General features: G+C 41.6%; 1 protein-coding gene across 3 annotated transcripts; it reads left to right on the forward strand.

The window, feature by feature from the left end:
* The first annotated feature begins 6,757 nt into the window (after positions 1-6,757).
* Positions 6,758-25,112, forward strand: LOC120727503 (OX-2 membrane glycoprotein-like). Of its 3 annotated transcripts, XM_040021812.1 has the most exons (8): positions 6,758-6,771; positions 21,443-21,583; positions 22,128-22,241; positions 22,609-22,710; positions 22,881-23,129; positions 23,348-23,662; positions 24,625-24,706; positions 24,804-25,112. In XM_040021812.1, exons 3-8 carry the CDS (start codon positions 22,202-22,204, stop codon positions 24,853-24,855), a joined length of 840 nt encoding a protein of 279 aa, XP_039877746.1. In that variant the 5' UTR covers positions 6,758-6,771; positions 21,443-21,583; positions 22,128-22,201; the 3' UTR covers positions 24,856-25,112. The 3 variants fall into 3 exon arrangements, with proteins under 3 accessions (XP_039877746.1, XP_039877737.1, XP_039877754.1); XM_040021803.1 differs by lacking the exons at positions 6,758-6,771; positions 21,443-21,583 and having other exon boundaries at positions 22,088-22,241; XM_040021820.1 differs by lacking the exons at positions 6,758-6,771; positions 21,443-21,583 and having other exon boundaries at positions 22,088-22,241; positions 22,624-22,710.
* Positions 25,113-25,834: the final 722 nt, after the last annotated feature.

Below are 25,834 nucleotides of genomic sequence, written 5' to 3' on the forward strand. Positions count from 1 at the left end.
TGGATATTAGTGATAATTATAAGTGATACTCTCAGCCCAGTAAAGGGAAATGTGTCAGCTATCATGATTGTGGCTCAAGAGTTGGCAGTTCGTCTTGTAAGCAGAAGGTTGCTGGTTCAAGCCCCGGCTCCGACAGTCTCGGTCATTGTGTCCTTGGGCAAGACACTTCACCAGTTGCCTGCTGGTGGTGGTCAGAGGGCCCGGTGGCGCCAGTGTCTGGCAGCCTCGCCTCTGTCAGTCAAACTCAGCATCTTACTCCATATGACATGGTCTACATTTTCTCATGCTTAGGGAAATTGCACATAATTTAAAAATTATTAAGTCAATCCAAAGAGATTCTTTCAAACTCACTTTTTCACAAATGACTGCAGGGCTAGGTGCTTGATCTTACACATCTGTGGCAATGGAGCTGAAAACAACTCAGTTCAGCTATCAAGAGATGCGTACCAGTATGCATCTGTTGTTCATATAGTGTGTAATCTATGGTTTCTTAATGATTCATTAGTCAGAGCATATGCATTCATCATGTTAAAAATGAAGCTGATTATTAGGCTGAGTTCACTCTACAGTACAAAAATAGTTGTCACTTTTTTTTCAGTCACATACTTGCACAATCATCTTTTGATATTTTAATCCCTTAAACGTGTTTTTATTCCCATAAACTGGAATAACCCTTGTACAGATCAGTCAGGGTCTTTCCTGTTCTATGAAAGCACTTGAAGCACTTAAGAGGAATTAAAAATTTTCCCTCTTCACATTATTGTGTAAACAACATGTCACGAGAAACATTTCATAAATTTTTTTTATTGGACAACAAGCCTCCAGTGAAAGATGGGAACTTGTAATCACATGAAAGCCAAACCAATCTGGCCTTCGTGTTGGATCCTGGTAGATTTTCACATGCTACACAATAATGTGAAGAGAGAGAGTGAGTTCATGCTCATTCAAACCAGATTTTTAACATTTCCAGGAAATATATTTATGAACCCACATAGCAGACAGGTCTGGCCCAGATCTGGTATCAAGCCGGCACTGCTGGCTGACTTCTGGCATGATAAGATGTATGTCATCCAGATTTGGGCCTGGCATAGATGGCACTGTTTATGTGATGGCATGCCATATCTGGCCCAATTGTGGTTTGGTTTATGTGGCCCAGTCTCATAGAAAACAGGTCTAGCCTGGATCTGGCATCAAGCTGGCACTTCTGATTAACTGGTGTCATGGCAGAGTGTATGTCAACCAGATGTGGGCCAGGTCTGGCAATGATGGCACTGTTTATGTTCCTATTTTCCTATTTTAGTTAGAAGACCCAAATGCCATGTTGCAACACTATACTGCTATGGTAGCCAACGTTTCAAATGCAGGTTTGACAGGTTTGTGAGTGTACACTTTATCCAAAACCTAGTGACGGTTCACTCGTCTTTTCCAGTGGGTGGCTGTAGCTCAGGAGAAAGAGCAGATCACCTACTGATCGGAAGGTTACTGGTTCGATTCCTGGTTCTTCCAGGCTGCATGGCAAGAGTGCGAATATGTGTGTGAGGAAGCATGCAGTTTAGAGGAACTGTGTGATTGGGTAAATATGGCGTGTTGTATAGAGCACTTTGAGTAATCTAGGAGAGTAGCAAAGCATTATATAAGAATCAGTCCATTCACTGTCTGAACAGAGTTTCGTCATGTAACTTTTGCACTATTATGTTCCGGCACATGTCGTTATTACATGGCTTGATTAAGGTTAACATTAGGCTGACATCTGGGGCCAGAGCTGAAACTGTTCTGGGCCAGCACAGGGCCAGCAGTGTGTCTGCAACTGGCCTTCTGCTGGCCCATGTGTGGGCCACATCTGGCAAACCAGGCCATACCAATTTTGCTATGTGGGAATACACATTAGAAGATAATTTCTTTCGAAATGCAAAAACAAATTAATTATTAAGGTACACCATCCAGTTGTCTGAAAACCTGTGAAGGTTTAATGTTAGGTTCATTCAGCCGTTTTATGGAACGTTTGCACATTTGGATCACTCAAAAAGATAAAAAAAAAAAACAAGACAGAGAATCTTTAAAATCTGTAAATTTCATTAAAAGTATTGCATTTTCTCTGAGCTGTGATCTTACATTTTCTAATACAATGTATTGATGTCACTACTCCCTCCATTTGCTGATGGGTACTCCTCCTGTTCCTCATCAAAATCTGTCTTCAGTAGTCTGTGGTATTCTTGGACTAGCTCATCTCGGAGGACCATCTTTCTGATGTTTTTGTGGATGATCGTCTTCATTCTGGAGACTCGTTGTTGGATGTCTGTCTTTGTGATGTTGTCTGGTTCTTGTTCTGATAGGTTGCTGTGGACTTGTTCTTAGGTCCACCAGCCAAGTGGGACTGGTGTCATGTGATGCGTCTTTCTCCCAAATGCTCTTCCACTATTGCTCAGTCTCAGCTCTGGGTGGGCCTGTCTTATAGCTGTTGCGCTCTTGCAGCTCAAAGCAAACCCTCGATGGGCCTTCGGGGAAAGAGGCCATTTAATCTCTTGGCCTTTGCTACTCTGGTGTATTTTTTCAGCCCAGTGGCCAGAGCCGTCAACCACTGTTTAGCAGTTTCTAGACCCTCAGTTACAGACATCTTTTTTGTGTCTGTTATTCATCTAGGACCCCTCTCTCATGACACACGTTCTGTATGTTAGTTAACTGATTAACATCAGTCCAAAACTTCCCTAACTTTGTCTTCCAGCCTTCTTCTCAATCTATCCCTTTCTCTACATTTATTCTTGATTTCATACCTAAGAGCTTCTAATGATTAGTGTGGCAGCAAATGCAGAATCCAATAGCTCATATATGAGCTTACTTGTTTAGTGGTAGTGAGGATGATCTGTGGTGCTGTTCTCTTTAAACTTCAAGCATCTCCTCAGATGGTCCTTTGTGAGTGAGCTGGGGGACTTGGGACTAGCATAGTAGCGTTGCATGAATTCTACTGTATGTTCTCAGTCCTTGTACATGTATGTCTCATTCCAGTAGCCCAATACCTTGTCAAACTGGGCATTGTCTAAACCTGTATGGCTTTTACTTTTCAAATCTAAAACTCTAAATTCATCAGATGAACTTGCTTTTAGGTAGTGGCATTCCATCAGGAGATATCTTACAGGTAATAAGAATGTGAAAAAATGTAAAAAGTATGAGCTGCACTAAAACACTGGCTGGGACTCACAAAGACAGAAAGATATCAGATGATAGCTTATGGCTTTACAGATTACCTGAATGATAATTTGGTCTCACTTAATGCAAAGGTTAAACCATATAGTGCTAATTAAAACTATAGTTAAAGAGCTCGAATTGACATTTGAATGTTACTGTAAATGCTAAGAATGTCACGGGCTGCGATGGCAGACTGTGGAGTTGCATGGAAAGTAGGGCTCAAACGCGAGACTCTTACTGAAGGACAGTGGATTTATTGATAGGGGGTGGAAAACACACAACTATATACAAAATCCCGGCACTGTGGTCCCGTGGCGATTCTCCCGGAATCCCACACAGTGCAGATGTTCGTGAAAGGTGGAACAGTGGCGACTCCAAAAACTCCCACACCGTGACTTCCAAAACACACTCCGCTCCAGATTCCTAGTAACACAAATACATTCAGGTTAGCAGGGAATCTATGTTCTCAAAAGTTTATACCAAGTCCACAGCTGTACTGACGAGTTCTGACTCAAGGATCTAGCATTGGCCTCAGCTCAGCTACAGTCTTAAATGCCGCTCCCTTGACGAGCGTAATCTGCTGCAGCTGGCAGAGCACGACGAGCGGCAGGTGTGGCTGTCTCTAGAGCATAAACACTTCCGGGTTCGCAGTCTCCTCAGCACACCAAAACCTCCGGAAGCTCACACGGAGAAACATGGAGAAAAAGGAGAGAAAACCAAAACACCACACGGAAAATATAAACATAAACATACACTAAAATACATGAGCCCTGGGTCCCTAGACCCAGGCCATGACAAAGAATGCATTGACTGCGTTACAGTTAACTCTGTTCCTTTTTGTTGTCATGCATTGCTGATTAACATAAAAGGCTTAATATTTCACTTGAAGTCTGTGGTTACATTCAGCTGTTTCTTTTTTTTTGACCTGAACTTCACACATCAGTGGTTATGAAAATATGTCAGCTGACGGGTGGTGACGTTCATTGTGGGAGCATTATGTCAGCCTCCACAGATGTGTATCTCTATTTTTTTTCTTTTTTCCCCTCTTATCTGGCTTTGAACAGCAATAGTGTTATCCAGAATATTACATAAAAGTTAAACAACTTTGTCTTTAAATGTCTATGAAGGCTACCTGCTACATCACCTTTTGCCTTTAAGCCAGGTTTGCCTTGTGGCAGAGGTGTTTCAACCTTCAGTGAGCTCAGTGGGCAAAAGGTAACAATACCTCACCGTGGAAAACTTTTCTTCGCAGAAAGATTCGACCTCAAGTGCAAGGTATATACATAAATGGCATATAAACGGACAGGAAAATTAAACTTTTAAATAGTGAGAGCCATGATTTAATGGAGAAAATAGAAACTGCTAAGAAAAAAGTTTTTTCTGACCTTTATTATTATGTTACATGTGATATTCAGCTGGCTGCAGTTCTCAAACTGATAAGTTTCATTTGTGCATAAAGGTGAACACAATGAACCACACAAAGGAAGAAAAACCAGCTCCAACTATAGCATAGAACATTTCAGATGGAGTAACCCTGTCCAACCAACAACAGACTGTGACCGTAAAGAACAGTGATCACAAATTCAACACGAGCAGCAACATAACTCTGAAAGTATCTCCTGATTGGAGTGGACACAGCGATTGTGTGCTGAACTTTTGAACGATGGGAGAGAGGAAGGAGATGATGCGTTTACCAGATGAGAAGGAGAAGAAAGGAGGAGGAAGAAGAGAGAGGTATGCATGAGTCATTTTATGGTATTGTGTTTATGTGTGACACTGCATCCTAGCATGTCAAACTGTTTCTGGTAAGTGAACATGCACAGATAGTTCCTCCTGCTCATGAAGTTTGCAGCTGAAATTCCAGGAGACTGTTTCCAAATTACGTTTACTGACAGAAAGTTAAAGAGTAAAATAATGGGACAGAGTTTCGAATGACAGCCAGCCGATGGTTCTTTAGTCACTGATACAAATAGGAAGTTCCTCTGGGTATCCGGTTCTATAGCGAGGTGTCAGCTTCCTTGAAAGTTCCTAGCAGTGCATGAGGTTCAAATGCTCACTGACTCAAAGTGATGTCATTCATTCACCACAGTCTTACCAAAGGGTTACTTAGGTATAAGCTATAATTTGATGTCCAATTTAACCCACGAAAGCACACTGCTGTCTTTTCGTTGTGTTAATGACTTTCTTTTTCTGATTTTCCTTTCCCCCACCCCCGACAAAACCCACTGCACAGTGCAGCACATAAAGTTTTATGACTACTGCATTTTAATTTTGTGTTCATCTTCCACAAAGCAACCAGAGTCATTGAGCAGTCTTCAAAACACAGTACAATAAAAGTAACATCTTTTTAAAGTTTATATTGTTTACCCAATTGTACATATTTTTTTTAACAAATGTCCTTCTGCACAGGTCAGGACACATTGAGCTGTACAGCAACTTCATAAAGAAAGAAATTTAACTTTATTTAACTGAACGAAATAAAAAGACTCTGAACTGAATATTAATAATACAAATATGTTAACAGAAAAAAAACTTTTCAGACGGTTCTTGTAGGACTGCAATAGTGTCATCACCCTTTTTATAACCTTGAGAAGATTAGTTTGGCATATTGTCCACAAGGTGGCGTTATTTCTCGGGATTCTTTTTACATGCACTATTATCAGTCTAGAAGTAATGTGTGTGACAAACATAGCGCTGATCAGAATCAGCTGATTTAAAATTCGTTAATATATTTTAAGTAAACTTTAAGTAAACAGTCTATAAATCAGCTGAAATAGTTAAAAAAAAAGATATTTTTTTGATCATTCATTTTGCATTTTTTAGTTTTGATGCGAATATTTTCTCATAAACTGCAGCGATCATTAACTTTTGTGTGTGTGTGTGTGTGTGTGTGTGTGTGTGTGTGTGTGTGTGTGTGTGTGTGTGTGTGTGTGTGTGTGTTTGCATTGTTTCCAATACAGAAGCAATAACTGTGAGTTCAGATTCTACATGTAAGTAAAATAAAACAGTCAACAATAATTCGCCAATTTCACTTCCCTTTTCTTTATGCACTGCAAGTCTTTCGTGTTATTTTGTTGTTATCGCATAAGTGCCAGTAAAAACAGAGAAACTGAGCTGAGTCATTTCTGGATAAGCGTCACAGACTGGTACACAGTTCAACAGTGTCAGCAGCTTTCTTTAAATCAACATAAGTATATTTTTACTCTGACTTTGATGCTCAGTTATTTAAAGCGGTGCTTTTCCGTCATGTTCTGCAGAGCTAGTGCATGCTGTGCAAAGATCAGGCTTTCAGTCACTCAAGTAAATCATTCAGGAAGCTAAGATGTCTTTACAGAAACATGAGTGGCAGCAAATAGAACAGAGATGGATATGTGTAATGACCATATTTGTCTTGGCTCAGTCGTGAAGGTTTTCCTCAAGCAGGAAGTTGTTTTTTTATTCCCTCAGGATGTTAATTCATCAGTCTGGAAAAACCTGACCCGGCACAGCCATGAACAATGTTCCTCTAATTTTTCATGTGTCTGAGCAAACACACAAACTCCCTGAGCGTCACTTGGACCACTGTGAGTAACAGCAGACGTGTGCGCTGTGGTCACGCCAGCATCGAATCCATCCAAGTTAAATGGTTTATTAAAATAATCAAATTACAGCAGTTACATTTATGTTAGACGACTTTTACTTAAGTGCTTTAGCCCACTTACAATTAAAATTTAAAAAATCTTGTTCATGACCTGTGTAGTATGTTAACACTATTGGAAGTAAAAATTACTTGAACTCCAATTTTGAAAACACAACTTTTTTTTTTTTTCATAAAGCTCTGACTTGTATTCTGAGTCTGTGGTCTGGGAGAGAGTCCTGTAACCCTCTGTCTGCAAAATACAGGATATAATGACCAATGTTGGGCAATTAATTATAGAGTTACTTCTTCAAAAAAAGTTACTGAGTTTTGCAAACAACAAAGTTTTTTGCAGCTGTTTACCTAAAAATGCAGCCAAGGCGTTTTTTAAATAAACATTTCAAACTATTTACAGAACAATCAGCTGTTCTGCATCAAATCTGATGCCACACAAATTATTTGTGCCACTCCAAAAAATAATTTCTGTCCACTATGTACGGAGCCCCGCAGGGGACATGGGAGAAAAAAAAAATTAAGACGGACTTTTGCGAGATCTCGCAAAACTTTTAGCCACATTCTTCGGACGCCGGCTCGAAGCCGACCGGGAGGTCGAGGCACGATGTGCCGGGAAAGCGGTGTTCCTCCCGGCTGTAGTAGGTCTCGACCTCCCGTTAGCTTCAAGCTAACGGGAAGAATGCGGCTAAAACTTTTGCGAGATCCCGAGTTTGTTTTGCGAGATCCCGAGATAGTTTTGCGAGATCTCGCAAAAGTCCGTCTTAATTTTTTTTTCTCCCATGTCCCCTGCAGGGCTCCGTAACTATGAGATGAAGGAGAACAACAGCCTGATACCTGCAGGCCTGACAGCAGCAGATGTATCACTGCTGTAACACCTGTAACATTCAGCAGTCGCCTCATTGTTCTGACACACACAACAAAATTATTGACTACACTACACACTAACTACACAAGATTTGCGCTAAATGTCGCAAATCTCTCCTAAAACTTCCCCCTTCCTAAACAACTAAATTTCATGTTGCCATATAATTTTTTGATTGGTCCACATGATGCATTTTTCCACCAATAGGAAAGGCTGCGAGGGTTGGGAGGGGGGCTTTTTTTGTTCACAGGCGCAGAGTGTTTTCCTTATAAAACGCTGTTTTTACCATTTCTTCCTGCAGTAAATGTAAAAAACAATAGGAAAAAAAAACCCCAAACATTGCATATATGTATATATTTTTTTATCATAACTCTGGTTTTACGTGGCCTATCAACACAATTTAAAAACTGGTATAAAGTCCACACTTTTTCCGTCAATTGTTCTGTCTGTCCTGCTCACATCTCCAATGGTTGTACACGTTGTCATTAACGTGGCTTCACTCCACATCAGCCACGGCGCTTTGCTAGCTAAAACACTGGTGTCGGCACATAAGGACACTGTCATAGCCTGTCAACCACGTTGATTAGCTGCGTATATATGAATATGAATCGCATCATTTGCTGGATTATGGGATAAGGTGGCATCGTTCTAATCCCATTTTAGGAGCAGCCAGTCACTCACTGACTAACACTGCAAAGCAGAATTGTTGAAGTTTTAATTTTAATTTCAATTAAGGTTAGATTATTTGTGTGTGTGTGTGTGTGTGTGTGTGTGTGCAACGCAGATTTTCTGTGCGCAGAGACCGTGCCAGCAGTGCGCAATTGCACACGCGCGCAGCTTAGAGGGAACATTGGCCATGACCCCTTGAGTGCAGGGTCCTGTGCAGACGCAGACATGAGATACTTGTAACGGAGTAGCATCATTTAAAAAAGGAAAGGTCGCTTTTGATTTTTGAGACATTTGAAAATTGAAAACAGTTTATAAAGAATGTGATAATATTGAGATTTCCTTGATGTCCTCAGGATGTACTTGAAATCACTTGCCTGTGTGAATGCATGCATGGGTGTTACAGTGGTGGGTGTGGTTTCAGGAAGCCCCGTGTTACCTGTTCTCCATCTTCAGTCAGTGCTGCCCTTAAACCTAGCTCCCAACCACCACTCCTTGTTGTTGTTTTTCTATGCATGCAGAGACTTGTTGGAAAGCCTGCTAAATAGTTACCTTTATACACGCTTGACCCACCCTCACTCTGCTTGCTTTTGCTTTACTATTTACTCAGTCTGGAGCTTCCAGTACTGGAGCTCAGCCCTGGTAAAAGAGTTGTTCTCATGACTGTTTAGTACTCTACCCAAGTGCCACTCAGCCTGTGCACCTGCTTCGAGAAACACCTGAAAACACTGAAAACACTTTTCCCTGCAACAGTCATCTTGAGGTTTCATTTTGTTAAATGTGTTCCACTTTTCAACTTTCACCCACATTTGAGTCTTCAGGGTAACTTTGACACATCTGACCTTTTCAGACTCGGTCAGTGTGACGCTGAGGATCAGTTTATTGTTCAGGATCAGAAGAAGTGCTAGCCTGCTTTTTCAGTTATATGCATCTTGCATTAATATGTCAGAGGGGGTTAAAAATATTGTAAATTAGGGAAGTAGTCATAATTTGTCTTTTTTTTTTATAATGGGGTAAGCTGTGTTTCTCCAAAGGAGGACCCAGCTAAAGTCAATCATGTGTGTTTGTGTTGCAGGATCGTTTTAGCTGACGGGCAGGCAGACTTTGAAATAAAATGCTATTTTCCCCTCATATTGTTAGTAACAGGGGATGCAGCTGTTTGTGTGCATGTGTGATTTTTTTTTAATCGCCTTGTCTAGTCAAATATAGTTCCCTCTTCAGAAAAGGGCACATGCTAAAATTGAACTTCTCTCTCTCTTTTTTTTGTTTTTACGTAGATCCTGTCACACGTTCTCACTGACAGTGCACAGATGTTCATGATGGCATTTCCTGTATATTACCCTGAGCTGGACTGATGCACCTAAATATAGGCTTGCTCTTGGTCAGACCCTCAGGCTGGGATTAGTTGTTTCCTGATGCACACTTTTCTTTACTGTTAAGTGAAACACATTTTTTAAAAATTGACTTTTTAGATATTTTACATGCATATGCAACTTGTGATAGATCAGTCATTTATAGCTGCACTTTTAAATGTGGCTTACTTAGAATTTTGATGAAAAGTGGAAGTAGATCAGACTTGTCTGCACAATAACAGTAATTTCTTTTCTTACACCTGAAGTGAGGAGGATGTTAGAAATCCTTTGTTTTTCCCCTTGTCTGGCTTTCCCCTGCTGCTTTGGTTTAATATTCCCTTTCTAACCAACATAGAGGAACTGTGAGGTCAGGAAGCTGAAAGCCCTTCCTTCTGTGCGGTGAGAGTTGCAAAAACAGAAGACATTAACAATCATTAAAAGTGATTGTCTCAGCGTAATTAACGGAAACGTGTCAGCTATCCTGATTGGAGGAACAAACTCAGCATCTTACTGCACGTGACAACCTCTACGTTCTCTCATGTTCATGCAAATTACCCGTAACTTTAAAATTACTCAGTTGTCAAAAGGTCATTTATCAAACCTGTGAGGCTGGAAAGGTCATTTAGTAAGAAGCTGGGCTTCTGCTTTCTACACAGATGAAAGTGAAAGTTAAAGGAAGCTTAAAGATGTCTACATAACCAAGAGAAACTGCTGCAACATGAAATGCGTCAGTAGATTTATCTCTACTGAAGGCTCATTGCAGTCATTATTTAACATAAACACTGGACGTCTTTACTGCTTCAAAGTGGGCGAAATCAAATAAAGCTGTTGCTTTGCAGCTGAGAGCCAGTGTGTGACTATCTGTAGCTGGTGTGACGAGATAAGTCAGAAAACCAGAGAAGTATCCTCTGCAAGTAAGATTCCTAAGTAATACTGCTTCTAATGATAATCACACAGTTCCTGCCTGTGCTCCCACTGCCGTATTGCAGAAGTTTGGTATCATAGGTTCTTCCCTGTTTTCCTCCTACAGTAAGTCCCTGATTTCAAAATCTCTGCACTCTATTCTGTGTCACAAATCAGAAGTATGAGTGCAATCTCATCTGTATAATTCTAATGACTCATAAAGCAGTCATGGAATAGTTTCCTGGAATCTTCAGAATGAAACTGATAATTTATCTCAAGCTCACTCTGCAGTACCAAGACATTTTTTAAATATGTTTGTTATCTGTATGAGGATCTTTTGTGGTTTCAATCCCTGCCGTACCTGGTATTCACCTATACTGGAGGAACCCCTGCCCTGTGAGTAGCAGCCAGGTTCTTTCCTGTCATGTGACAATGTTTAAGAAACTTCCCTCTATCCTCGGTTGTTTTGCAAACAAGATATCAGAAGGAGACGTTGATAGTTTGTTTTATGGGTAATGTGCCGGAGGCTCATTAGGAAGATGGAAACAATCTGAAGTGCGTTCCTGCCGATGTATCACTGAAAACTTCTGCAAAGATCAATGTACAAAAAAAAATATAAGAGTCATTGTTTCAATTTGCAGTAAGAAGGAACTCTGTTTAACATTTCCTTAAGATAAAACCACATCACAATAGTTTCAGGATTACACAAGTGCATTGTACTCAGGGTGTGACTTACTGCACTGTGGTAAATTGGGTAATACCAGGTAACACCGAACGTCATAAAAGACCTCATAAAAGTGTTGAAGTGTCACGTGATTTATAAAGAAATACAACCTTTGCAACACAAACATGTTTGGCATAATGCTGAGGCTGAAGTGGAGCTCATTAAGACTTAACACAAGGCTGGCATGAAGCATCCTTTGACAGAGTGATTCTGGTTCTGACATTTAAAGCTCTTCAAGAACAAGCACCAGCCTACATCATTGAACTTTTACAGCCCTATGCTCCTAGTAGGTCCCTGAGGTCTTGTGATCAGGGCCTACTTGTTATTCAGTATACAAGACTGAAAACCAGGGGTGATCGAGCTTTTGCCACTGTGGCCGCCAGACTGTGGAATTCTCTTCCTCAGAACTTAAGATCTGCAGACTCAGTGATGACTTTTAAAAAACAGCTAAAAACACATCTTTTTAAAATTGCATTTTTTAAACTTTTGACTGTTTTTGTTTTATGCCTTGTAAAGCACTTTGTGATCTTTTATCTAGAAATGTGCTATATAAATAAAATTTTACTTACTTACTTACTTAGAGTGCAAAAACTGTTTTTGTTGATTATTTTCTGTTTAGCAAAAAGCCAGAAATAAAATATGCTCCTAAAATCCTGTTTTATGCTTTTTCTTTTGTTCCACGGTACCTTACTTACCTACTGCCCCCTCATCTGGACAAACTTCCCCAGCACAGGTTTGGACGTCAATTGAAAGCATATTTGTCAAAAACCACACGAATACTTACCATCAGCCTTCAGTAACACATAACAACAAAACTACAAATGGTTTGGGGACTTCTGCTTTTGGGGTTTTCTTTTTTTCTTTTGACCATTTGAGATTACTGGAGATGTTGTAAACAGAGAAGAAAAAAGTGGTAAGCCGACAAATACATGACTACCTTACAGTAGTCATGTAAGTGTGAGTCACTGCCTTTTTAAGTGAAGTTAAAATATCTGAGGCTTGATTCAGCAAGAATTCGGCGCTAAACAGCCATCCCACTAGAAACTCTTTTTTTTTTAACAATTATGTCTTTGCCAGTATGTTACTGACATCATTTCTGAGTGTGTCAGAGGAACTGGAATCCAAATGTGTGATGACGGCTTTATCTGTGGTACTCAAAACCTCAAGTACTGTTTTGCTTTCTTACACACACGACTTCATGTTGAGTTTGCTCTTTGGTTTCATATCTTAGTGAGGATATCTAACTGACACAATGCTTTCCCTAGCTGCTTACCCTAACCCTAAACATCAAAAATGAATGTCTAATCCTAACCCTTAGCCTAAACCTAACCACAACCGAATTGCCAACCTGTCAGTAAAACCACATTTTGAGTCTCGAAAATGCCTTCAAACTCACGGGGACAGGTGTTTTGTCCCCATAAGGGCTGGTGGTCCTCACAGGTACAGTAACATTCAAATCTTTGGTCCACACAAACATATATGAATAGGGATGGGTATCGTTTAGGTTTTATCCGATATCGGTGCCAAACCGGTACTTTTGAAACGGTGCTGGTGCTCAAACGGTGCTCAAACCGGTGCTCAAACCGGAATCGGATCGGAATCGGAATCGTGTTTATTGGCCAAGTATATGTGCAGACACATACAGGGAATTTGGTTCCGGTAGATGGTGGCTCTCAAGCACAGCAATGTAAATCTCCCACACACACACACACACAAGTGTCTATATATACACATTACACATACATACACAAAGCTATGTAAACCAACTATAAATAACGAATCTAAACTTATATACATAAAATACAGAAATGAATGAGGTGGAATGAATACTACAAAATGTACATAAGGTGCAGTTGCAGTCTGGCAGTGGGAGCAGTGTGACAGGTCAACTGTTAAGAAGGGAGATGGCGAGGGGAAAGAAACTGTTCCTGTGTCGGGTGGTCCTGGTCTGCAGGCTTCTGTACCGTCTGCCAGAGGGCAGCAGATCAAAAAGTCTGTGTGCAGGGTGTGAGGGGTCTGCGATGATTTTCCCTGCCCGTTTCCTGGTTCTTGAGAGGTACAGATCCTGGATGGAGGGCAGGGGGGTGCCGATGATCCTTTCTGCTGCCCGTACAGTCCGCTGCAGTCTGCTCCTGTCCTGTTTAGTGGCTGCTCCATACCAGACTGTGATGGAGGAGCACAGGACAGACTCAATGACCGCAGTGTAGAACTGGATCAGCAGCTCCTGTGGAAGACTGTACTTCCCCAGTTGTCTCAGGAAGTACATCCTCTGCTGGGTCTTTTTGAGGATGGAGTTGATGTTGGTCTCCCACTTCAGGTCCTGGGAGATGGTTGTACCCAGGAACTTGAAGGTCTTCACAGCTGACACAGGGCTGTCTGATATGGTGAGGGGGAGCAGAGTTGAGGGATGTCTCCTGAAGTCCACTGTCATCTCTACAGTCTTAAGAGTGTTCAGCTCCAGATTGTGCTGACTGCACCAGAGTACCAGCCGCTCAACTTCCTGCCGGTATGCAGACTCATCACCATCTTGAATGAGGCCAATGACAGTGGTGTCATCTGCAAACTTTAGGAGTTTGACAGCCGAGTTATTGGAGGTGCAGTCGTTAGTGTAGAGGGAGAACAGTAGTGGTGAGAGGACACATCCTTGAGGGGCACCAATACTGAGGGACCGGGTTTCAGAGGTGATCTCCCCCAGCCTCACTTGTTGCTTTCTGTCTGTCAGGAAGCTGGTGATCCACTGACAGGTAGCTGGTGACACGCTGAGCTGGGAGAGTTTGGAGGAAAGAAGTTCAGGCACAATGGTGTTAAAAGCTGAACTAAAGTCCACAAACAGGACCCTGGCATAAGTTCCAGGGCGGTCAAGGTGTTGCAGGATGTAATGCAGCCCCATGTTCACTGCATCATCCACCGACCTGTTTGCCCGGTAGGCAAACTGCAGAGGGTCCAGCTGGTGGCCTGTAATGTCTTTCAGATGGGCTAACACCAGTCGTTCGAAGGATTTCATGACCACAGACGTCAAGGCGACAGGTCTGTAGTCATCCAGTCCTGTGATGGTGGGTTTCTTGGGAACAGGGATGATGGTGGAGCGTTTGAAGCAGGAGGGAACTTCACACAGCTCCAGGGATCTGTTGAAGATGCGAGTAAAGATGGGAGCCAGCTGTGGAGAACAGAACAGCTGTGGAGCCAGAATGGAGAACACAAAATTGGTCCAAAAACCTCTCATGTTCAGCTGTTTTTTTGTAAAAAGATAACAATGTTAGCCTTTTCTGCAGCTATGGGGCATACCGTATTTTCACGACCATAAGGCGCACTGTGCTAAAAGGCGCAGTCTCAGTTATGTGTGCCCTTACTGTATTTAACACACACATAAGGCGCACTGGACCATAGGGCGCATACAAGTACCGTATGCGTATTTAAAAATAAAGCGGGAGCAAACCTGAATTCGGTACCTTACTCACATTTCTATTGCCGGTAATCGTCATCATCAACAACACACAAGCATACAAGTGTGCGTATTTAAAAATAAAGCAGGAGCAAAACAAAGTTTGGTACTCACATTTTTATCATCAATCAAACCCATCGAAGTCCTCATCCTCTGTGTCTGAATTGAACAGCTGCGCTAAATCTCCATCAAACATGCCAGGTTCACTGTCTTCACCGTCAGAGTCACTTTCCGTGCCGTGCGGCTCCTCGGAAACGATGCCGGCTTTTGCGAAAGCTCGAACAACAGTGCCAGCAGACATGTTAGCCCAAGCATCTACAATCCATTGGCAAATTGTGGCGTAACTCGCCCGGCGCTGCCTTCCACTCTTAGTGAAACTGTGGTCTCCACCGGTCATCCATCGCTCCCAGGCCGCTCGCAGCCTTACTTTGAACGGGCGGTTCACACCGATGTCCAGCGGTTGGAGTTCCTTTGTCAGGCCTCCCGGAATGACAGCAAGCTCACAGTTCATTTGCTTCACAAGTTTTTTCACATCGGCTGTGAGATGGGCACGCATAGAGTCACAGATCAACAGCGATGGTGATGCGTGGAAAAAAAACCACCTGGTCTCCTTACATACACCTCCCTCAGCCAGTCTTTCATCATTTCCTCATCCATCCAGCCCTTTTCATTTGCCTTAATGATGATTTCTGCTGGAAACTTCTCTTTAGGCAAAGTCTTTCGCTTAAAAATCACCATAGGCGGCAGTTTCTGTCCATTAGCATGGCAGCCAAGCACAACAGTAAAAGAAGACTTTTCATACCCCGTTGTGCGTATCGCTACCGTGCTGGTCCCCTTCTTCTCCACAGTGTGACTCACCGGGATGTCAAAAGTGAGCGGGACCTCGTCCATGTTTGTGATGTGGCTGGGCTGGATGTTTTTGTCGCCGATGTGTTTGCTGCAGTAGGAGCGGAAGATGGCCAGCTTTTCCTTATAATCCGCTGGAAGTTGCTGCGCTACCGTAGTCCTGGTCTGGATGGAAAAATGGCACCGTTTCATAAAACGAAAGCACCAAGACGGACCTCCTTGGAAATGTTCAATGTTCATCTCTTCAGCTAGTGAAACTGCTTTTAGCCGAATGGTGACCGTCGAAACGCTTCTCCCGCTCGCTCTTTGCTCGATGATCCACCGCTCGAGTCTTTCCTCCAACTCGAGCCACCTCGCCTTATGTCCGCGGAAACTCAGCTGCGTTTTCTTGACCTGCCGGAGCTTGTTTTCCAGCTTCCTCCATTTGCGAACCATCGATTCGTTAATCTTAAATTCTCTCGCCGCTGCTCGATTTCCATGTTCCTCTGCGTAGCTGATGGCCTTCAGTTTAAACTGTGCTTCGTAAGCGTGTCTCTTTGCCATTTTCAGGGTTGTTAAAACAACGATGTCCTGCATAATGCACATACCTGTTCTTTTATACAGGTATGTGCGATTGTCCCGGTATATACGATCAACGCCCACACTTCACCCTTTAACGTTCTCATGGTGTTCTCTACTACGTCCTCCTTACAACACATAGGGCGCACCGCGCTATAGGGCGCGCCGCACTTTTTGAAGAAAATCTAAGACTTTTAAGTGCGCCTTATGGTCGTGAAAATACGGTATATGGTATCACTCTTGGCTGGAAGCTTAATCAATGGAAAAAACACAAATTTTATCCAAAAACCTCTCATGTTTACCTGTTTTCCACTTTTTCTTTGGTCATTTTAGCCTTTTTGGCCAGGGTGAAGGGAGTATCTGCCATCAAACAAGAGGACAGCCGCATGTAGCTATGATGGTGTTTGCTAGTTCACCTTACTGCATTACCGTATTTACCGCACTATAAGGCGCACGTAAAATCCTTAAATCTTCACAAAAATCGACAGTGCGCCTTATAATCTGGTGCGCCTTATGTATGAATTTTGGTTTGTGCTTACTGACCTCGAACCAGTTTTATGTGGCACACTATGCTCAAAAATCTGTCAAAAAAAGATTTTTAGTGCCACTTTTTGGAGCATTACGGTTACCGTTGCCAGGAGCCTCGCGGAGTAATACGTACTGTGCTTCAACACAACATCCCCGTGAACCGTACTGTCGAGAAAACAGGGACCAGTACGGTATCTATACGCACCACAGGGAACGAGAAGTCATCCTTCACTGTAGTTCTGGGCTGCCAAGCTAATGGCCAGAAACTACCACCCATGGTCATTTTCAAGAGGAAGACTTTGCCAAAAGAAAAGTTTCCGGCCGGCGTCATCGTCAAGGCTAACTCAAAGGGCTGGATGGACGAAGAGAAAATGAGCGAGTGGCTGAGGGAAGTTTATGTCAAGAGACCGGATGGCTTTTTCCACAAATCTCCGTCTCTTTTGATCTACGACTCCATGCGCGCCCATCTCACCGAGGCTGTCAAAACCCAAGTGAAGCAAACTAATTTGGAGCTTGCCGTCATTCCGGGTGGATTAACCAAAGAACTCCAACCACTAGATATTGGTATCAACAGGTCGTTCAAAGTTAAATTACAAGCTGCGTGGGAGCATTGGATGACAGAAGGCGAACACACATTCACCAAGACAGGGAGGCAACGCCGAGCGAGTTACGCCACTATCTGCCAATGGATCGTGGCTGCTTGGGCTAAGGTATCAGTCTCAAGTGTCGTCCGAGCTTTCACGAAGGCTGGAATAATCACTGAACAGCTAAGTAACAGCAACGAGACTGATTCGGATAATGATGAGAGGGATCCGGGCATGCTTGATGCCGAAATTGCCCAGCTGTTTAACTCAGACACTGAAGGTGAAGAGTTTGATGGATTTGTGGAAGATGAATGAACTGGAAATGTAAGTGTATTGTTCAATATTCGATGTTTAACAGCTTAACAATGTTGATAGTTACTGTGAATGAGTTGGTTAAATTTTAACTCATCCGATTGTTTTATTCTGCTGAATGCACTTTAAACGCCTTTTAATCCGGTGTGAGAGGGATCCGGGCATGCTTGATGCCGAAATTGCCCAGCTGTTTACCGTAACTCGGACACGGAAGGTGAAGAGTTTGAGGGAATTGTGGAAGTTGAATGTACCGTACTGGAAAAAGTGTGTATTTTTCAATATTTAATGTGTTACAGCTTAACAGTGTTAAGAGTTACTGTGAATGAGCTTAATAAAGGTTGAGTTATTTTTTGTTTGTCTTAATGCGTCTTATAATATGATGCGCCTTATGTATGAAAACAGAGCCAGTCTTCAACAGTGCGCCTTATAATCTGGTGAGCCTTATAGTGCGGTAAATACGGTAATGTAATAACGTGGTTAGCCTACTCAACGTAAATTACACACGAACAACATTAAGCTACTCACGCAGAGAAGAACGGCTGCTGCTGCCATCATCCTCATCATTTCTGCTACACTGGCAGGGCTAGGGGCCAGGACTCTCCTCTTCGGGTTCTTGGGGGATGTTGCTAACTCCGGGTCCGATAACAGGCACCACACCCGCAGTAGATGTGCTCGGTGTGAGGTCTCGCAGCAAGCTATCAAATACGGTGCATTTCTCGGCTTTAAAAAAACCCGCTATGCGTCGCCAGGTGTTTCATCGGATTCGAGGTGTTACCTCCTTTGACAGTATCACAGTATCAGCTTAAAGCACTTGTTGCAGGCTGCTGAGTTTGCATCTTTTGCTGTGAAGTACAGCCAGACTTTGACAGCTTCGCCTTGGGCATTTTTAATCTGTAGCTCTGCTCTAAAAGAACGTACGTACCTGGACCCGCCTACTATCCTCGGAAACGTAAAATGATTGGCTAGAATCTAAAGTGTATCACATCTCAGGAAAAAAAAGCACCGAAATAAAGCACCGAAATGTGCGCTGCTTTTCGGTCTGGTTACTACCGTTTATGTCAGAACCGGTGCCATCATGGCACCGGATGCCGGTACCCATCCCTATATATGAACATTGTACACACACACACACACACAAATATACATACATATAGGACATTGTTCTTTTTTTTGTATCTGTTGATCTGTTGAGCTGGACCAGTGTCTGTTATAAAACTATTGACAGCCTTTGACAATCAAGCAGTTCTGGCAAAGTTCTGGCAAAGATTGTTCAAATAATTAAATAATAGAATACATATTAAATGAGGTAAAATATTAACTCAGTTGAGGATTTCACTCGGATAGTCCAGGCTTATTGTGGCTTTAAAAGGACGAGGGAGGGAGTCTTCAGCTATCAGGCTGGGCTGGGTTACACTTTTACAAGACACCTGAGGTGAACCTTTGTAGAACCTGTGATGTGTCAAAGGACAGCTAACAGAGAGATAATGTGGACAAAACAAAATCAATTCATATTACTGAAGTTATTAGCCAAGTTTATTTTGTGGAGTCCAGTACATACACAGTGAATCACTGATATCCTGCCACTTTAAGAGTAAAAGAAAAATAATTTAATGGTTCCAGTATGATTTGTGTAACACTGATAGAACTCTTTTTAATGGGATGTTTTGGAAACATCAGATAAGCCCAACCATCCCGAAGAGGGTATGACTGAGGGGACAGAGAATAGTCTTAACAGGGTTAACAGCGCTCCATACTGTACATAAATGCCACTTGTTTTTTCAAAATATCCAACTGCTGACCTCTGTATATTTTATTTTATATATATATATATATATATATATATATATATACACACAAACACACACACACACATATGTATATATACATATTTAGTATGCATATTATATTTATTCTTATAATTTTCAAATTCCCATCCTTATATTTTGCTTGTTCTTATGTTGTTGCATTTTGCACACCTCTGTTACTTGTGAAGCTCGCACACAAGAATTTCACTGGCATGTGCTGTACCAGTGTACCTGAACATGTGATGTGACAATAGAAGTGATTTGATTTGATTTAAATTACATTATTTATGTCGAGTGTAAAAATATAACATGCAGGCAATTGACATTTAGAATATATCTGCGTAATTTAGCCTGTCAAGACACATAGCCTATTTGCATCCGAGATCTGAATTGTAGACTGTTATGGATGATGATGATGATGATGATGATGAAATTTGTACATGAAATCCTTGGATCCTTGTTTTGTCCTGCTTGTTCTTGCTGTAGATGACTGTCCCTCTCTATGTCACGGACACTAGGTTTTGTTTTAAGGTTTGTGTTTCTTTTTGTGATTCTTCTGTTATTGTGCTTTGAGTTGCTATTTTTTTTCTTGCAGATATTCACGGTTGGTTTCTTTGCGTATATCCTCAGGCTATCCCTAGTTTTAGTTTTGCTGTCTATTTTAGTTCTCGGTTATAGTTTGCTTATATTCCCTGATTCTGTTTGTTCTGGTTCCCCCATGTTTCCTGTATCTTGCTATCTTTGTAAAATGTTATTTGTTTCCTGTTTTACTTTGGTAGCATTTGTCTCACATGTTTAGTAATCAGTTGTATTTCCCCTAGTCTTTTTTCCATGATTGTTGATACCTGTGTGTTCTCCATAGTTGTATTCATTTCCCCTAAGTGGCTCTTGCTTAAAAGACGCCCTCTAATCTGTTTTATTGGTGGATTAGTCATCTGTCATGGTGTGTTGCCAGTAAGTTTTTTGATCACATGACTCTTCTGGATTCCACGGCTTTAGCTTCCTGTTGGACTATGTTATCTTCAAAACCTTCACTTAAGTTTTCCTTTAAATCTGTCTGTTGAAGACAGCATTTGGGGGTCCTCCTCCTCATTTCATGACACCCTGAATCTGGTTGTTCTTCCTGTTAAATAGGAGCCCTTCCTTCCTACTCTCGCCAGATACTTGCTCATCGAGGATCATCAGATTATTGAATTGAATTAAATTAAATTTTATTTATATAGCGCCAAATCACAACAGTCACCTCAAGGCGCTTAAGGAGTTCTCTTTCTAATATTTCTGTATATCTTCTCTCTAATCTTGAGAGCTTAAAAAATGCAACTGGATGTCTTTAGGTTTTAGAAGATGTGTTATCTCTTTTTCAAGAAGCTTCTTCAGTTCTACAACAGCTGGTGGAGAGTCACAGTTTATTAAACCCCCGGTGTGGGCTGTCTTGAGGGTCATCAACCCACTAGTCATCATATGACTCTTCAGATGAGCCAAGATGTAAAAAAGGTGTGGGTCATTCCTGTCATTGGGGCAGATAGTCTTATGTTGGAGAAAGCCTTAAAAAAATGGGGTTTTCAGTATCAGGATACACGTTTTTGCTTTTCTGTGATTTCTTTTGCCAACATGATGACTGCTACCTGCTTAGTCCTGCAGAAACAAGTACAAAATTATCAGAGGCCCAAGATAAGGAAGAGTGGATGAAAAATAATGTGCCAAAAAGATCTCCAAAAATTTCCAAGGCAAGATTTATCAAAGGTCAAACGTTGTTCTCTAGAGTCCTTTATGCTGATCATAGACATAGTCCCTTTATTGCACAATGATTTACAGTTTGCCCATAGTCTAGAACAGGGGTGGGCAACTCCAGCCCTCAAGTGCCGGAGTCCTGCAGGTTTTAGATCTCACCCTGGGTCAACACACCTGAATCAAATGATTAGTTCATTACCAGGCCTCTGGAGAACTTCAAGACATGTTGAGGAGGTCGTTTAGCAATTTAGATCAGCTGTGTTGGATCAAGGACACAACTAAAACCTGCAGGACACTGGCACTCGAGGCCTGGAGTTGCCCACCCCCGGTCTACAAGGTCTTCCAAAAGGATTTCCAGCTTAGTTTAATAATGACTTTTGGAAACCCCTCTTTGACGTGAGAACAAAGACGAGCAAACTGGTCATGGAGCCTATCACAGCTGTCTTAGGGCAACAGGTAACCAGTCTGTTGTATGGCTAACACATAGAGACAGACAACCATTTATACCTATGGGCAATTTAGAATCGACAATGAGCCTAACAGCACTAACTGCATGTCTTTGGGAGGAAGCCAGAGTACCCAGAGAGAAACATGGGAAGAACATGAAAACTCCACACAGAGAGAGCCTGGCTTGATTGTGGACTTGAACTCAACCGTGCTAATCAATGTGCCAAAATACTGCCTGAAAAAAATATGATTATATTGGCAAATTAATGGGAAGAAATGGAATATCAAACAGAATGAATGCAATGAAAATGTGTCAATTAATGTACATTTATTTGCATTAATCAAGTATTTCTTCAAAAAAGTTTTAGGCACACTGTGTATTTGACTTAATTTTTTTTTCATATCTTGCAAAAATATATCAAACCACCAATCAGTGCCTCATTTATGAGAAGCTTATGAGCTGAAATACAACCAGAAACCTATATCATGCGTTTGTCTTACCTCAAATGGTTTCATATGGGTCCGCACTCAGTCAGGGAATTCCCTGTTAAAGTTTCATTCTGAGCAGCATAAATAGCCGGTACAGGGACAAAACGAAAGTGTTGACTACACAGCAGTGAAGCAAAGATGATGTCCCTCCTCCTGATTGTTTTTTGTTTATTCAAAGGTAAGTCTCTCTAAACGCAGCTCCTTCATATTATTTGCTATTATTATATTAATCATAATAATATGATACAGAATTTTACAACCCTGCCTTTTTATGGTTTTATGATCCAGATCATCCAGATCCAGACTTTTAATATGCAGAGGGAAATGTATTATTATGTATTATACCTATTTAAAGAGTTGTACCAGGATTTTAAAGTAAAAATGCAAAAAAAAAAAAAATAGTGCGAGTTGTATTTTGGTGAAATTTACAGTTTATATAGGAGATTAACTGTCAGGTCTGTTCCTTTTTACTGTGCTGCATTACTGAGTAGCATAAAAGCTTCTGTTTTTTTCTCCCTATCGAATCTGCACTTACTTACATTCAGCTTCCAGTATTTCAGCCTCGGCTTCACCCAGTCTACACGGAGACACAACAGCTGAGTACGGCAGTGATGCGCACTACAGGTGCGCGCTGTCAAACTCCACAGGTGCGCTTGTTTGTTTTTTAAATTATTATTATTATGAATTCTATTATTTAGTTGTTGTCCTCGCCCAGATCCTAATCTCTGAGCTGCTGATGTTATCCAGAACATTAGTTAAATGTTAACACAGTCTATGCAGGGTGCTTACTGGATTACCTTTTGGCTTTTACCGGCAGGTGTGCTGCAGGTTACTTGGCAAAGGTTCGTCAAGGGGACAGTGGAGGACATGGCAACATACAGCGAGCGCTTTGGAATAGATGTAAAAACGCCCTACCGTGGAAAAGTGCTCGTTACGAAAGAGTCTTTCAGCCCTTCGGCGATCAAACTGACGAATCTCACATGGGAGGATGAGAGTTGTTTATCCTGCGCCTTTAACACCTTTCCTGGCGGCTCAAAAAGAAGCCAGATTTGCCTCAAAGTGCAAGGTAGATTGCTGCAAACCCATTCATATGAATGGACATTATAAGTAACCTCTGAAATTGAGAGAGCCGTTATGTTAAGAAAAAAAGAGAGCCAGCTTTTTTTTTTCTTTTTCTTTTTTGTTAAAGAGAGGAAAAAATCCTGACCTTTATTATTACTGTTACTTGTGACATTAAGCTGGCTGCAGTTCTCAAACTGATCAATATTTAATTTGTCCGTAAAGGGATATCAAAGGTGAACACAATGCACCACGCAAAGCAAGATGGAGAAGTTGTGTTTAGCTGCTCCGCCACAGGCAAACCAGCTCCCACCATAGAGTGGAACCTTTCAGATGGAGCCACAATCGCAGAAGAACCACAGACGGTGACAGTAAAAAACAGCGACCACACGTTCAACACCAGCAGCAACATAACTGTGAAAGTACCTCCCCGTTGGCGTGGACACGCGGCGTGTGTTCTGAACCGTGGAAAAATTGGAGAGAGGGAAGAGAGGATCGCTTTCTCCTCCTCTGCATCGGCGGACGGGGATGACCAGAGAAGTATGCACGAGTCATTTTATGTAACCGCATTTATGTATAACACTGGCGTAATGCTTGGAAACAAAATGTTCCTAATAAATGAACACGCGCTGGGAGTTCATTCTAATCATCTAATTCAAGCGTAGGTGGAGTTTACAGGGGAAAAGACTTCCATGAAACTATTACTAAATATCTAACTATCGGGAAGTGAAGAGTGAAATTATGAGACAGAGTTTTGAGTGACACCTTAGCTGCGGTTGTTTAGAAAATGATGCAGGTAGGAAGTCCCTGTGGTGATCTGGTCCCAGCTTCCTGGAACGTTCCCAGCAGAGTGCGCACTGACTGAAAGTGATGTCACTCCTCCACCACAGCCTGCCCAGAGTGTGATATTTGGATGCAAATCTTGCTTAAACAGGTTTTGTGTTCTATTTGGTGCTAATCAAACTAAAACATAGACTACTGTTTGTGATTAAGAGCTAACAGGAAAATTCAGGCTCACTAAACTGCGTCGTTTTTGTTTGTTTGTTTGTTCCTTTTTTCACTTATCAGGAACGCAGGAATTCCCTGAAATTCCAAGTCATGTTAAATCCATTTCCTGATGACTTGGGACAAACTGTGTGACAATGAAGCAGTCAAGGAGTGTCGCACTAGAAAGATAACAAACAAAAGTGACTAAGAGCAGACTGAGTGAATGTTATGCTGTGAGTCAGCTGATGCTTTCAGTACGGCGATGACGCCAGTTTCGCTTCTGGCGAGTTAAAAAAAAAAAACCCACGTCACGATACAGTGAGCGGTGCTGATGAGCTGTAGCTCTCTGGGGAGGTCATCTGACGGATGATGGACATTAGTTGTTTGGCTTTAACAGTAAATGTGTGACCATGTAAATCCCCCCCCCCCCCCTTCCCTCTTTCCTCTTTCAGAGAAGCGTCAGTCATTTTGTTTCTGGAACAAACTAACCAGGTGCTCTTTCTCTCCCGGGACAGGACCGTCTCCGTCAGCGATCGCACTGATCTGCATCACTATAATTGTTTGCTGTATAGCTGTTGCAGTGTATGTGATTAAAAGGTGAGTTTTTAGTGCTGTTTTATAGCATCTTAGGCAGTTACTTAACAGATGAGCCAGCTGATAAACGGTTTTCTTTTTATTTTCTCTTTCTTTCTAGGAGTTCTAGGAAGCACAACCAGAGAGAAGGATCATGTTCCATGCATGCATAACCAATGTTAGACTTTCTAGCTGCCTTTTGCGATGCAAGCATTACAAACCCCTTTCCTTTGTGAATTAAGGTCAAGCATTGGCAGGTAGCTTCAAACTTTCACATGCGTGGACCTGTCCATTGACATTTCTTATGAACTGCGCTACTCAGCACTTTAATGTCATGGAGCTTTGAGCAAAACATGTTTCATCCGACTCTGAATGTAAAAAAATTAAAATACACAAATATCATGGAGAAGAAGCGGTGCAAAGCCACAAGGATGTGATAGGAAGATAGCTTTCGTTTTTTCTGAATTGCATGCAGAACATTTAAGCAGTAAACCGGAGTGTGTGTGTGTGTGTGTGTGTGTGTGTGGAAGTAAGGAAATACCCCGTAGGCGGTATTACACTGGGGCTGTGCTGCCATCTAGTGGTCCTATCAGGGAATACAGTGAAGCACAGACGGATGCAGGGTCCACATGGCTCACGAGGCAACTCATGGAAACGTTCCTAGCAAATCTGAACAAATACCTCAACAAAATAATTTCTATGTTTAAATGTTATGTAGTAAATGTGTACTTTCAGTTTGGCACTTTTCTGGCAGTTTGCACTCCAGTGTTTGTACTATTATTAAATATTATTTTAAGTAATACAGTGCAGTCAGTATGCAAATGTGCTGGCACGTAGCTTAAATGCATTTAATTTACATTTAAGCTACATGCCAGCTTTAGCTGTGGTGAAATGAATGTGAGTTAGTCCCAGTCTTTATTATGTGTTATTAACCTGTGGTGTGGTTATCCTAAATGTTTGCACTGATGTATCTTTAATAATTTATTTTCAAATATTATTTATTGTTGAACTAATTAAATGTGTCTAAACCGTGTGTCTGATTTCATTTGTACAATATTTCTTTCATTTTTCTTTTCTTTTCTTTTTTTCTTTTTTTGCTTGAAAGGGCTCTGGTTGGGCTGAAAATATACTGTAATTTATGACATACAGCTT

The sequence above is a fragment of the Simochromis diagramma genome, unplaced genomic scaffold (assembly GCF_900408965.1).
Source record: "Simochromis diagramma unplaced genomic scaffold, fSimDia1.1 OVJJ01000356.1, whole genome shotgun sequence".
NCBI lineage: Eukaryota > Metazoa > Chordata > Actinopteri > Cichliformes > Cichlidae > Simochromis > Simochromis diagramma.

Bases quoted from the DNA above. Each gene is read 5' to 3' on its own strand.
- LOC120727503 (XM_040021812.1), top strand. From the start codon at position 22,202: ATGATGTCCCTCCTCCTGATTGTTTTTTGTTTATTCAAAG. The intron at 23,130-23,347 runs GTAGATTGCTGC...TTGTCCGTAAAG, and splicing joins GATTTGCCTCAAAGTGCAAG to GGATATCAAAGGTGAACACA. The intron at 23,663-24,624 runs GTATGCACGAGT...CTCCCGGGACAG, and splicing joins GGACGGGGATGACCAGAGAA to GACCGTCTCCGTCAGCGATC.